This window comes from Oncorhynchus mykiss, chromosome 2 (assembly GCF_013265735.2).
Source record: "Oncorhynchus mykiss isolate Arlee chromosome 2, USDA_OmykA_1.1, whole genome shotgun sequence".
Taxonomy (NCBI): domain Eukaryota; kingdom Metazoa; phylum Chordata; class Actinopteri; order Salmoniformes; family Salmonidae; genus Oncorhynchus; species Oncorhynchus mykiss.
This window is the reverse complement of record NC_048566.1, coordinates 29,698,511-29,710,529: the sequence shown is the minus strand read 5'-3', so window position 1 is coordinate 29,710,529 and position 12,019 is coordinate 29,698,511. Positions and strand designations below refer to the sequence as shown.

Sequence of the window (12,019 nt, the reverse complement as noted above, 5' to 3'; positions counted from 1 at the left end):
AGATGGAGCGCCTTAGACCACTACACCACTCAGGAGCCCATGTTATGTTAGCCTACCAACCAGGACCCCTAAGTAATGGAGTTAAGTGGCAAAGCTATAGTTGGCCATGTTTATATAGACACTAATCAATGTATTAGTCTACCTAGACGACTAATAGGGTTGTAGTAAGCTTTCAGGTACTTTAAAAATCTTTTCAAAAGTTGTAACATCATCTACTATGTCAGAGTCAATCCCTCTTAAGACCGTGAGCAACTTCATCTCTGAATAATTTCAGTAGTCACAGAAAGTTGACTCAATCTTGTGCCTGTAGGCCTATTCATGTTTTCTGATTGAATCGGTGTATGGTGTTTCCAATGATGCTTTGGAAATCAAATCACTTATGCATGTTTCATTTATTTATTCAGTGACTGTTGCAAGGGATAGGACATTAAAAGCCCCTACTTCAACATTAAGGTTCTAGTACAGTTTTTGAAGGGCTAAGTAGTAGACCCAGTCTTTAATTTAGACTGAGCGCTCAGGCTTCCGAATCCTGTTCAGCCGTCTTGGAATACCTGATGTTCAAATGCTGACCCTTCTACCTCCGGAGGGTGTTTTCAGCTGTTATCGTGACTGTTGTAGACATTCCACCACAGAACAAGAAAAATAACAAGTTTGCACTTTACAAACTCTACAAGGCTATAAACAAGCAACAACAACAAAAATACATAGAGAGGCTGCTTTTAATAATATGCATGAAATATCAATGCAGAAGCAAGGTCAATTTGCTATGCTCCTCTAATTGCTGAGTGCAAAACTGTGATTCGCAGTTCGATCACATGCGTGTCCTTTCCAAATTGCAAAGATGTCATAACCCGCGCACTTCAGCAGCTATACTTATTTGGTGCTGAACGGCTCTGGAAGCTCAGGAGTTGATAGGCTGAATTGAAAGTTGTGCAAGCCAAACCTGCATAAACACTTGGAGAAGAGTTTGTTAAATTTCATATTATATTTCAAATCTTTAAAACTACAATTATCTGAGGTAAGAATGTTATTCCATTGTCTTTATCAGCCTTCAAGAAATGTTTCCTTATTTTCCTAGGCAAGGCTACCTAGTTGGTCAATCTTAAGACAGATGGAGTCATTAGCCTGGGCTACAACAAGGTGTTAGTGGTAGCCTATGTTGGCATATAGTTTTTGTATATATCATTGACAGTAGTTCTATCCAAAGCTCTGCTTACTTGATCTTATTCGAAGCATATATTTGTCTTGTCTTTCAGTATTTTCATTTAAATTTGATTGTGTGAGCAGAATTGCTTTCTGTGTTTATGTTTCTGGTCAATACCACTAGGCTGTGGCTTAATATTTGATCATACTAAAACCTGGATGTAAGGATGGATGACCTCTGGTTTATGGTTCCTTACTGTTGCTTAAATTAATTACAGAATTGTTTGAAATGGTTTCTTCATTGCAGCACTGCTGAACAGTTCATTCCCTTTCATGACGCCCATTGTTCACTGTCATCCTCCTTGGGTATGGTCAGCGCCCATTGAAGGGATAACTAGATTTCCATGCTAGGAGCATAGAACAACTGATATCATTGTGGCACCCTAGCAGCTGACATGACCATGTAAACAGGGTGTTAGATTCAAGATAAGGAAGTAATTATGAAAGATCAAATCAAATCAAATCAAATGTATTTATATAGCCCTTCGTACATCAGCTGATATCTCAAAGTGCTGTACAGAAACCCAGCCTAAAACCCCAAACAGCAAGCAATGCAGGTGTAGAAGCACGGTGGCTAGGAAAAACTCCCTAGAAAGGCCAAAACCTAGGAAGAAACCTAGAGAGGAATCAGGCTATGTGGGGTGGTCAGTCCTCTTCTGGCTGTGCCGGGTGGAGATTATAACAGAACATGGCCAAGATGTTCAAATGTTCATAAATGACCAGCATGGTCGAATAATAATAAGGCAGAACAGTTGAAACTGGAGCAGCAGCCCATACAAGCATAGTTATTGTGGGAAAGACTGCTTGGGGCATTCTGCTTTGCTCCCCGTGTCCCTATGAGGTGTTTGCCTGACAGTCACTAAGGTAATTCACTCTTTCTACATATTCTGTTTTACAGGATTGGTGAAAAGGACATGTCGTACACAAATAATCATTACATTGAGGTGAGCTGGAAAATATATAAAAACAATAACCAGGGGTTAAACGTTTGATTCCAAGGGAGTAAATTGTCCTTCTATCCCCAGGCCAACGCCGTGCAACGTGTGGCTAGTCTGCCGCTCTTCGACTCCGCCCTGAAAACTGTTGTTTCAGTTTACATGGACGTAAAGGGCCGTTACCCGCTCCTGGGTGTGGTGGGGGGCGTGGCTGAGATTGGGGTGCGTAATGCGTCCCAGGCTGCCATTCTCCGTGCCACCCCCCTCCTACTTAGTCTGGAGCCCCAGAGTGAGTCCACTGAATACTGAAAACTCTACTGATCGATTATACCGTATTGCCTTATAACTCTCATCTGCCATCAAATATAAAATGTAAAATGTGAATAACTTTAACATGGATGCCACTGCTACCACTAAATAGGGTTTCCATCCCTCACATTGCAGTTGAGGTCGTCAATAACTATGCTTGTATGGGCTTGGACCAGCTGGAAAAGAACTTTCCCGTCCTGCACCAGTCTACAGAGGAGGTGGGTGTCTTCTCTCTCTGTTTCTGTTCTGCCTGGCCCACTAAGTGATGATGCAGTGTGTGAGGCTGACTGACTGGTCTGTCATCAGAGACACATTCTGATTGTTCCAGCATTAACTGACCTTTCACACCACTTTATAGTCTATTTGATGCATTACCAGAGTTTCAATAGTTGACATTGACATTAAGTTTAATGGCGTTAGACTATGTGGAAGGTTACTGCCATTGATCATTAGTCATGTTGGATGGATTCCATTTATAACATCCTACTATTGCTCTGACTGATTATTTTTTCCCTTTTTCTAAATTCCAAACTGCCTCTCTCCCTTTCTTTCTACCTTATCATCTACAACTATTCTACCACTCCCACCTCCCCCTTTTACTTCACTCGCCATCTTTCACTTCTTTCATTATCTCAACACCCTGCTACTTCTTTATCACCCTATTCCCTACAACCCTCCTCTCCTCCACCCCCCATCCTCCCCACAGGTATTGGGTCACCTGAAGGATGCCTTCTTTCTGACCCTGGATGACGTGCAACTGCGTGTGAATGATGAGCTGGACGGGATACAGGGGCGCTGGGACAAGCTGACCGATGCCACCTGGTACTACCTCCTGGCTCTGCAGGAGTCACAGCTGGGTCAGATAGCCACCTCGGGCCTGGATGACATCCTCACACGCTCAGAGGAGGCCATGGCCAAGTACATGCCCCTGACGGCTCCCCTGCGTGAGTTTTGGTGGATGGTGGTGGAGGGGCTAGTGCACTTTACACAGTCTTTGCCGAATGGTGGATTGTTTTTTTAGATGATGGTGTGTAATTGTAGAGTGCATAGACTGTGTTGATCAGACAGTGTGTCACACTGATGATGCTCTGTGTGTGGGGGAAGAGGTGTTTGGAAGGGGTGAAAGGAGTTGTGATGCCTGTGTGGAAGAAATGACACATAGCCTACCGTGCAAATACAACCAACTACTAGTAACCCACTGGGCACAGACGTCAATTCAACATCTACTCCACATTGGTTCAACGTCATTTCATTGAAATGACGTGGAAACAACGTTGATTCAACCATTGTGTGCCCAGTGGGAAGTATATGTCCCTAACACCTCGCTCTGTCAATATGGCTGTGTCCAGTCTTCTTCGAATATTGGACGCTACAGTTACGAGGGCAGGTTTTGGCAACAAAGACACATCTACATCTTTCTGATGAGTTGACCACACTATATTTGTCTTTTGATTTGCCTCTGTGTGTTCCCCAGGCCTAGAGTGGGAGAGGAGGACACAGCAGTATGAGGATGAAGATGGGGAGGATGAGCCTGGGTTGTGGACGCGGTTCCGAGGCCTCCTGCTCTGTCTGAGCCTGCAGCTGTACCACCGCCTGCTGCAGCTCAGAAACAGGCTGGAGCAGGCCATGGGGATGCTACAGGATGCTACCGAAAGGGTGAGAATCACCTAGAACCCTCTCAATGGCTGTGCCTGTAGCCTCAACTACAGGCCTCTTGCTTTACACGCATCACGTCCTAGCCCAGGTCAATCTGCTCTCTCCTCTTCGTCCTTTCTCACACTATGACTCTCATTCATCTGAACCACCCATGCTTTGCCACCCTCCGTGTCTCACTCCCCTGTTTTTTACACCTTTCTCTTCCTTCTCGTTTTCCTCCACACACCAATCTGTTCCTCATTGCTGTCAGACCTCGCATCCATCATGATAAACTATACCGCCTCCTCTTTACTCAATCAGGGTACAGCACAAAATCGAACAAGGTATTAAAGACATTTAGATGTACAGTTAAAATAGTCTAACACTCAGACAATATAATAATTTACACTAAAAGTAAAACATAATGATAATAACAATGTAATGATAAAATAACAACACAACAGAATAACTTTAAATGGATGAATTAAACAGAGCATTTTCAGGCAGCACCTCAGCTGCTCTTTGTTGACCTCCTCTGTAATCACTTGATGCTAGGTCCCTCGGGAGGTTCTCTAACCAACACAACATCCTCGCCTGTCTCTGTCTGCCTTTATTGGGTTTGGGTTAAATAGAAGCAGACTACGTGCCCAGAGACATGATCAGTGCTCTCTGTGAAGGCTCTAGGGCACTCTCTCCATTTCCTGTCTACATGAGCAGAGGGCTGGGGCTCAGTATTACCCTTACCTGGGAACAGAGTTCTGACCACGGAGAACCATCATTAAGATGTAGCAGACTCAAATCTCCTGGGGCAATAGCAGACTCTGGCCTAGGACAGAAGGAGGGGAGGGAGGGGAGGGAAAGCTTATAAGACAAGCGAGATGACAACATTTGAATAGAGTGCTAGATAGTTCACATAACGTTTTTGTTATCCTTGTTATCTTTTGAGGAATTTATTTTGAGCATGCACAGGGAAAGGGATAGAAAGGGACATGAAATCTGCAACAAAAATGTCCACAAGAGATACATAGTACGTCAACATGAAAAGCATCATGACAATGGCACCACTGCCATCCAAATTAACAACTTGAAAGGGACAAAGATTAAAAATATATATATTTAACCTTTATTTAACTAGGCAAGTCAGTTAAGAACAAATTCTTATTTAGAATGACAGACTACCGGGGAACAGTGGGTTAACTGCCTTGTTCATGGGCAGAAAGACAGATTTGACCTTGTCAGCTCAGAGACTCGATCCAGCAACCTTTCAGGTACTGGCCCAGCGCTCTAACCACTAAGCTACCTCCCGTCCTGAGAATGGTCCCTGTGGGATTTGGCCTATGTGAGCTTTAGAGCCTACCACTGCCCCTGCAGCACACACTCAGAAAGACAAATACACAGAGCGATGAGGAGATATGAGGGCTGGGGGGCAAGACTTTAATGGACCAATAAGACACAGACAGTAAACATACACAGCTCTCTGAATGCAAGAGTTGTGGAAACTAACAAAAAACACTATGGTGGCATGTTTAGAAATTAATTCATTTTGAGGCTTACTGTTGATGTGAAGCTCAAGCTGGGTTTAGGTCAGTTGAAATTGGGGGATATTTTCAATAACAGGGTCACTATGTGGGTCACCTCAAGGAGGCTTTTAGGAAAGAGGATGAACATTGAGAAGAATAACTACTAGAATTTCAATGGATTGTTTTATAATATATTACTTTTTAGGTTTACGGTTCAATGAACTAAAATTGGGTGTATAGCGAAGCTGTCAAAGTAGTTACTGAATAAAAAAATATAAAAATGAACAGTAACACTAGGAAATTTGGTAGAGATATTATATAGTTTTCCTTACAACTATAGGGTTTCCAGCAGCCTCTTTGCTTGAACCTCTTGTAATGTGCTGTGATGGAACGACCTGAGTCCCCATTTTTCCCAGGGGTAATTGGTGATAAAGGACTGTAACTGCTGCTGCAGGCTGCTGGCTTGAGAGAGAGGAGAATAGGCTGGTGCTGAAAGCCCACCAATGAGGGTCGGCCTCATTAGACAAACACCCTCTCCCATAGAGACTGAGGCACTGGGAAAGAAACGTGTGTGTGTGAGACAGCGATTGCGTGTGTGTGTGTGGTGTCCTCAGATGTCCTACATTGATGAAATTTGGCAGCAGGTACCATGCTGCATTGTTACGTTTGCCCTGAGTCTGTCCCCAGGCTACTTTGGGCCAGTGCCCTGTCTCCTCACCAGAATCCTTGGTTTGGTTTCACACAGCAGGAACAGAAGGGGATAGCGTGTCACTTAGCTGACCCAAATACCTCTCCCACCTCTTTTTGTCTTCCCCACCAAAACTGTGGTACTTTTGGCCTAGTTCTAGAGACTTGGTAAAATGTGTTTGCCTCTCTGGAGCTGTTGATCCGCACTACAAGCTCACATGTAAAAGCCTGGAGGATGGTGTGATTTGATCTGCTTCTAGTTCCACGTTACTGCTGCGGTAAACAAGATACGCTGCCAGGCATCACAAGTGATGTGATATGTCAGATCTTATAATGCAGAAGAGAACAAATGTAAAAAGAATGACGCATTTCATCAATGGTCATATTCAAGTGTCCTCCAGGTCAGATGACTTCCTCTTGGCAGTGGACGGACATTGGTTGCTTTTTATGGCTAAATGACTAGTTTTACAGTGACTGTCAGTTTGTCATGTTTGTTTTTTCAACTTCACAAATAGTGGCGAGAAATCGCTTTAAAGGGTCCTTCAACAATTTCCCCAAAGACTGATGAAATTCATATACAGTTGGAAGTCAGAAATGTACATACACTTGGTTGGAGTCATTAAAACTTGTTTTTCAACCACTCCACAATTTTCTTGTTAACAAAAGATTTTGACATCTACTTTGTGCATGACACAAGTCATTTTTCCAACAATTGTTTATAGGAAGATTATTTCACTTATAACTCACAGTATCACAATTCCAGGGGGTCAGAAGTTTACATACACTCAGTTGACTGTGCCTTTAAACAGAAAATGATGTCATGGCTTTAGAATCTTCTGATAGGCTAATTTACATAATTTGAGTCAATTGGAGGTGTACCTGTGGATGCATTTCAAGGCCTACCTTCAAACTCAGTGCCTCTTTGCTTGACATCATGGGAAAATCAAAAGATATCAGCCAAGACCTCAGAAAAAAATTGTAGACCTCCACAAGTCTGGTTCATCCTTGGGAGCAATTTCCAAACGCCTGAAGGTACCACGTTCATCTGTACAAACAATAGTACGCAAGTATCAACACTGTGGAACTACGCAGCCATCATACCGCTCAGGAAGGAGATGCGTTCTGTCTCCTAGAGATGAACATACTTTGGTGTGAAGTGCAAATCAATCCCAGAACAACAGCCAAGGACCTTGTGAAGATGCTGGAAGAAACAGGTACAAAAGTATCTATATCCACAGTAAAACGAGTCCTATATCGACATAACCTGAAAGGCCGCTCAGCATGGAAAAAGCCACTGCTCCAGAATCGCCATAAAAAAGCCAGTGTCAAGTCTTGACCTTAGTTCCTTTTTTTATGTCTCTGTTTTAGTTTGGTCAGGGCGGGAGTTGGGGTGGGCATTCTATGTTTTGTAGCCTAGGTTTTGTATTTCTATGTGTTTGGCCTGATATGGTTCGCAATCAGAGGCAGCTGGCAATCGTTGTCTCTGATTGAGAACCATACTTAGGTAGCCTGTTCCCACCTGTGTTTGTGAGTAGTTGTTTTCTGTCTTTTTTGTGTCTGCACCAGACAGAACTTTTGTTTGTTCCGCTTTGTTGTTTTTTTGTTCTAGTGTTCAGTTTCTTTATTAAATCTACCATGAACACGTACCCTGCTGCACCTAGGGCCTCTCCTTCCAACAGCCGTTACAGCCAGACTACGGTTTGCAACTGCACATGGGGACAAAGATTGTACTTTTAGGAGAAATGTCCTCTGGTCTGATGAAACAAAAATACAACTACAACTGTTTGGCCATAATGACCATCGTTATGTTTGGAGGAAAAAGGGGGAGGCTTGCAAGCCGAAGAACATCATCCCAACCGTGAAGCACGGGGTGGCAGCATCATGTTGTGGGGGTCTTTGCTGCAGGAGGGACTGGTGCTGGTCACAAAATAGATGACATCATGAGGAAAGAAAATTGTGTGGATATATTGAAGCAACATCTCAAGACATCAGTCAGGAAGTTAAAGCTTGGTTGCAAATGGGTCTTCCAAATTGACTATGACCCCAAGCATACTTCCAAAGTTGTGGCAAAATGGCTGAAGGACAACAAAGTCAAGGCATTGGAGTGGCCATCATAAAGCCCTGACCTCAATCCTATAGACCATTTGCGGGCAGAACTGAAAAAGTGTGTGCAAGCATGGAGGCCTACAAACCTGACTCAGTTACACCTGCTCTGTCAGGAGGAATGGGCCAAAATCACCCATCCAACTTATTGTGGGAAGGTTGTGGAAGGCTTCCCGAAACGTTTGACCCAAGTTAAACAATTTAAAGGCAATGCTACCAAACTTCTGATCCACAGAGAATGTGATGAATGAAATAAATAATTTTCTCTACTATTATTCTGACATTTCACATTCTTAAAAAAAAAGTGGTGTTCCTAACTGACCTAAAACAGGGAATCTTTACTAGGATGTCAGGAATTGTGAAAAACTGAGTTTAAGTGTATTTGGCTGAGGTGTATGTAAACTTCTGACTTCAACTGTAACTGCCATTATAAGTCTGTCAGTCTTCAACTAAGTGCCTTATCATTGTATCAACAGATCGGCCTGAGCAGGTTGCTGGAGGTGGTAGGCTCTGTGCTCCAGAGACTACAGCTGCTCTACGTGTACCAGGTGTTGCGTCTAGACGTCGTGAGGAGGCTGGCCCTGGACCAGCTGAAGGCCCAGGTACGGGTCCTGGCTGAACTGGGGCCCGTCAAGCAGCTGTTGGGACTGCCTGCTCAGGTGCAGCTTGTGGTGGCTGACCTGCAGGAGCTGGGCAAGATCCTACTGCAGCTGCTGGTCAACAGCACCCCTCTCTACAACATGGTGAGCATTCTAGATTATAGTTGCACCCTTCCTTACTAGGTTACTTAACCTTCCTCTTTGTATCATCTCCCCTCGTCTAATCTCTCCTTTATTTGCCCTTATATGTCGCTCTGTATGTATATTCCCCACAGTCTTAATCCCCTGTGTACCCCCACCTTTTATCTCGGTCGCTTTCTCTCTCTGTCTCTCTCTCTGTCTCTCTTTCTCTCTCTATCTCTGTCTCTGTCTCAGCTCCAGCAGCCAAGTGATCAGGATGTGGAGGACTTCCTCAACCACCAGGAATCCATGTCCTCTGACACCACTCGCCGCAGTTCTGCCAATAGCCTCTTTCTCAAGGCCATGGACGGCCGCCCACACAAACGCACAAGCTCGTATGCCCGCTCTCAAAGGGGCTCAACCAGTGCCCCCAGTCCAGCCCCAGCCAAATCGCCCAACAGCAGCCATGGCAGCCAGAAGCCAGACGACCAGCCTCTCTCTTGCCTGGGCAGCCAGAAGCCAGATGACCAGCCTCTCTCTCGCCGGGGCAGCCAGATGCCAGAGGATCAGCCTCTCTCTCTGGAGCTAGATCCCCTGGAGCTCCCTTCTACAAGCACCGTGCTTCGCCCCTCCTCGGCTGCCGAAGTCCTCCTTGGCTCCATCCTCCAGTACCTGAGCTCTGAGCCACCCTCGGATGAGACCATTATACCCAAGGTGGAGACCACTGAGGACCTGAGCTCCAAGAAAGTCTCAGATGAGGCCATGGAGAGCACTGAGTACTACTCCGATGCAAGAGACGTGAGCCCATCCAGACGCAACAGCCTGTCTGCCCACTCCCACAGAAGCTCATCAAGTGCTGGTAACCCGGATGACCAGCCTCTCTCTCGCCGGGGCAGCCAGAAGCCAGATGACCAACCTCTCTCTCGCCGGGGCAGCCAGAAGCCAGACGGCCAGCCTCTTTTTCTGGAGCTGGACCCCCTAAAGCTTCATTCTACCAGCACTGTGAGTCACCCCTCCTTGGCTGCCGAGGTCCTTCTAGGTTCCATCCTCCAGTACATTAGCTCTGAGCCACCCTCAGACGAGCCTGTTGTACCCGAGGTGGAGACCACCAAGAACCACACAGAAGCCAGAGACGAGAGCCCACCCAGATGCAAGAGCCTGTCTGTTCGCTCCCGCAGAAGCTCATCAAGTGCTGGCAACCCATCAAACGTCCGCCAGGGCAGCCAGATGCGGAATGAAGAGCCTCTCTCTGTGGAGTTCAACATCCTGGAGGTCTCTTCTACCAGTGCTTTGCGCCGCCGATCCTTGGCTGCCGAGGTACTCCTTGGCCCCATCCTCCAGTACCTGAGCTCTGAACCATCCTCAGACGAGACCGTTATACCCGAGGTGGAGACCGCAGAGAAGAATTCACACACAAAGGATGAGAGCCCACCCAGACACCAGAGCATGTCTCCCCGCTCCCGCAGGAGCTCGTCCAGTGCTGTTGTGCCTGAGGTGGAGACTACTGAGTACTACTTTGACGAAGGAAACGGCAGCCCACTCAGACGCAAGAGCCTGTCAATCCGCTCCTGCAGGAGCTCATCCAGTGGAGGCAACGCCCCAGCCCCTGGGCTAACCCCAGACAACCCACACAATGACCGCCAGGGCAGCCAGATGCAGGACAGCCTGGAGAATGAAGAGCCTCTCTCTGTGGAGTTCAACACCCTGGCCTTCCCTTCTACCAGCACCATGCGTCGCCGCTCCTGGGCTGTCGAGGTCCTCCTAGACCCCATCCTGCAGTACCTGAACCCTGGGCATTCAGATAAGGCTGATATAGAAGAGGTCGAAATACCTGTGGTGGAGGCCACAGAGCACTAAGAAGTCACCAGTGTCCTAGAAATGGCCTCCCTTTGCAGGCCCAGGTGTAAGACTTATTAGTTGATTTTAGTTTGTGGGTACACATAGGGGGGGGCCATAGTTCAGCAGACATAATCTGTAATCGGTCCATTGGAATCCAAAATGTGTCAATGTATGTCACTGAAAGATTCAGGCGTTCTTCTTCATGTACAGACGCCAACCCACATTTGTTTTGGTTTCCTAACTGAGCATCATGTGACATTATACACCTTGCACCCCATTTATATATTAGACCTAACTATTCTTCAATGATGTGCTAACCTGATGTTGCATTCTGTTTTCTGTTACACTAAGTAGCTGTGAGAAACATAGCTTGTCATGATTAAAGGTAGAATATGGATTGGCCTAAATATGGATGATGGAAGGATGTTGAATGTGTTGATTGAGGAATGAGCATCAAATAGACAGTAGAAAATGTGTCTTTATTACAATGTCATAACATGTTATATTTCATAACATATATAATACATGACACGTTTAGATTGTCCTACAGTATGCATCAACATAATATTGGTTGTATTCAAGAAATAAATAACATTTGTATTGCTGCAGAGAAATGTATTGAGGTTATGAAGAGTGAAATAAAGTGCCATTTCCCCATCTACAGTACAGTACTCAGCTCATACATGTACTTTCCCAGAATAACACATTCATGTTTCATGCATTGTATGAAGGTGAACATTACAACATAACTTTTCCCAAATATTTATTTCACAGAAATTAAATCGTTTTATACACATTAGAGAGAAAATAGTAGACAGAATTCTCTCTCATATTAATATATTCATTTATTTACAATTCTCAAACAAACGTGTGCACAGCACAAATAAGTATCAAGTCTGCTAGACCAAGTCTGCTAGACCTCTGCTAGAAGTTGTTCGTTTTCAGATAAAGTACAATACTGAAATGTAATTGTTTGCTGTTTTGCATTGCTGATTATTCACACATCAAGCCTTCAACATTTTACAAACTGAATGTACATTGTCACTGAACAGAAACTCCCTAACAATTG

General features: G+C 45.0%; 1 protein-coding gene and 1 long non-coding RNA gene across 3 annotated transcripts; both read left to right on the top strand.

Annotated features, from left to right (window-relative positions):
- Nucleotides 1–881: 881 nt before the first annotated feature.
- On the top strand, nt 882–2,420 carry LOC118938819. The gene is made up of 3 exons (XR_005036152.1): nt 882–1,018; nt 2,102–2,147; nt 2,229–2,420. It is a non-coding gene; the product is annotated as an uncharacterized LOC118938819 (long non-coding RNA).
- Nucleotides 2,421–2,588: 168 nt separating this feature from the next.
- On the top strand, nt 2,589–11,871 carry plin6 (perilipin 6). 2 transcript variants are annotated; one of them, XM_021557777.2, is made up of 5 exons: nt 2,589–2,665; nt 3,154–3,391; nt 3,922–4,103; nt 8,869–9,135; nt 9,367–11,871. In XM_021557777.2, exons 1-5 carry the CDS (start codon nt 2,609–2,611, stop codon nt 10,966–10,968), a joined length of 2,346 nt encoding a protein of 781 aa, XP_021413452.2. In that variant the 5' UTR covers nt 2,589–2,608; the 3' UTR covers nt 10,969–11,871. The 2 variants fall into 2 exon arrangements, with proteins under 2 accessions (XP_021413452.2, XP_036800726.1); XM_036944831.1 differs by lacking the exons at nt 2,589–2,665; nt 3,154–3,391; nt 3,922–4,103 and adding an exon at nt 7,830–7,987 and having other exon boundaries at nt 9,367–11,869.
- Nucleotides 11,872–12,019: the final 148 nt, after the last annotated feature.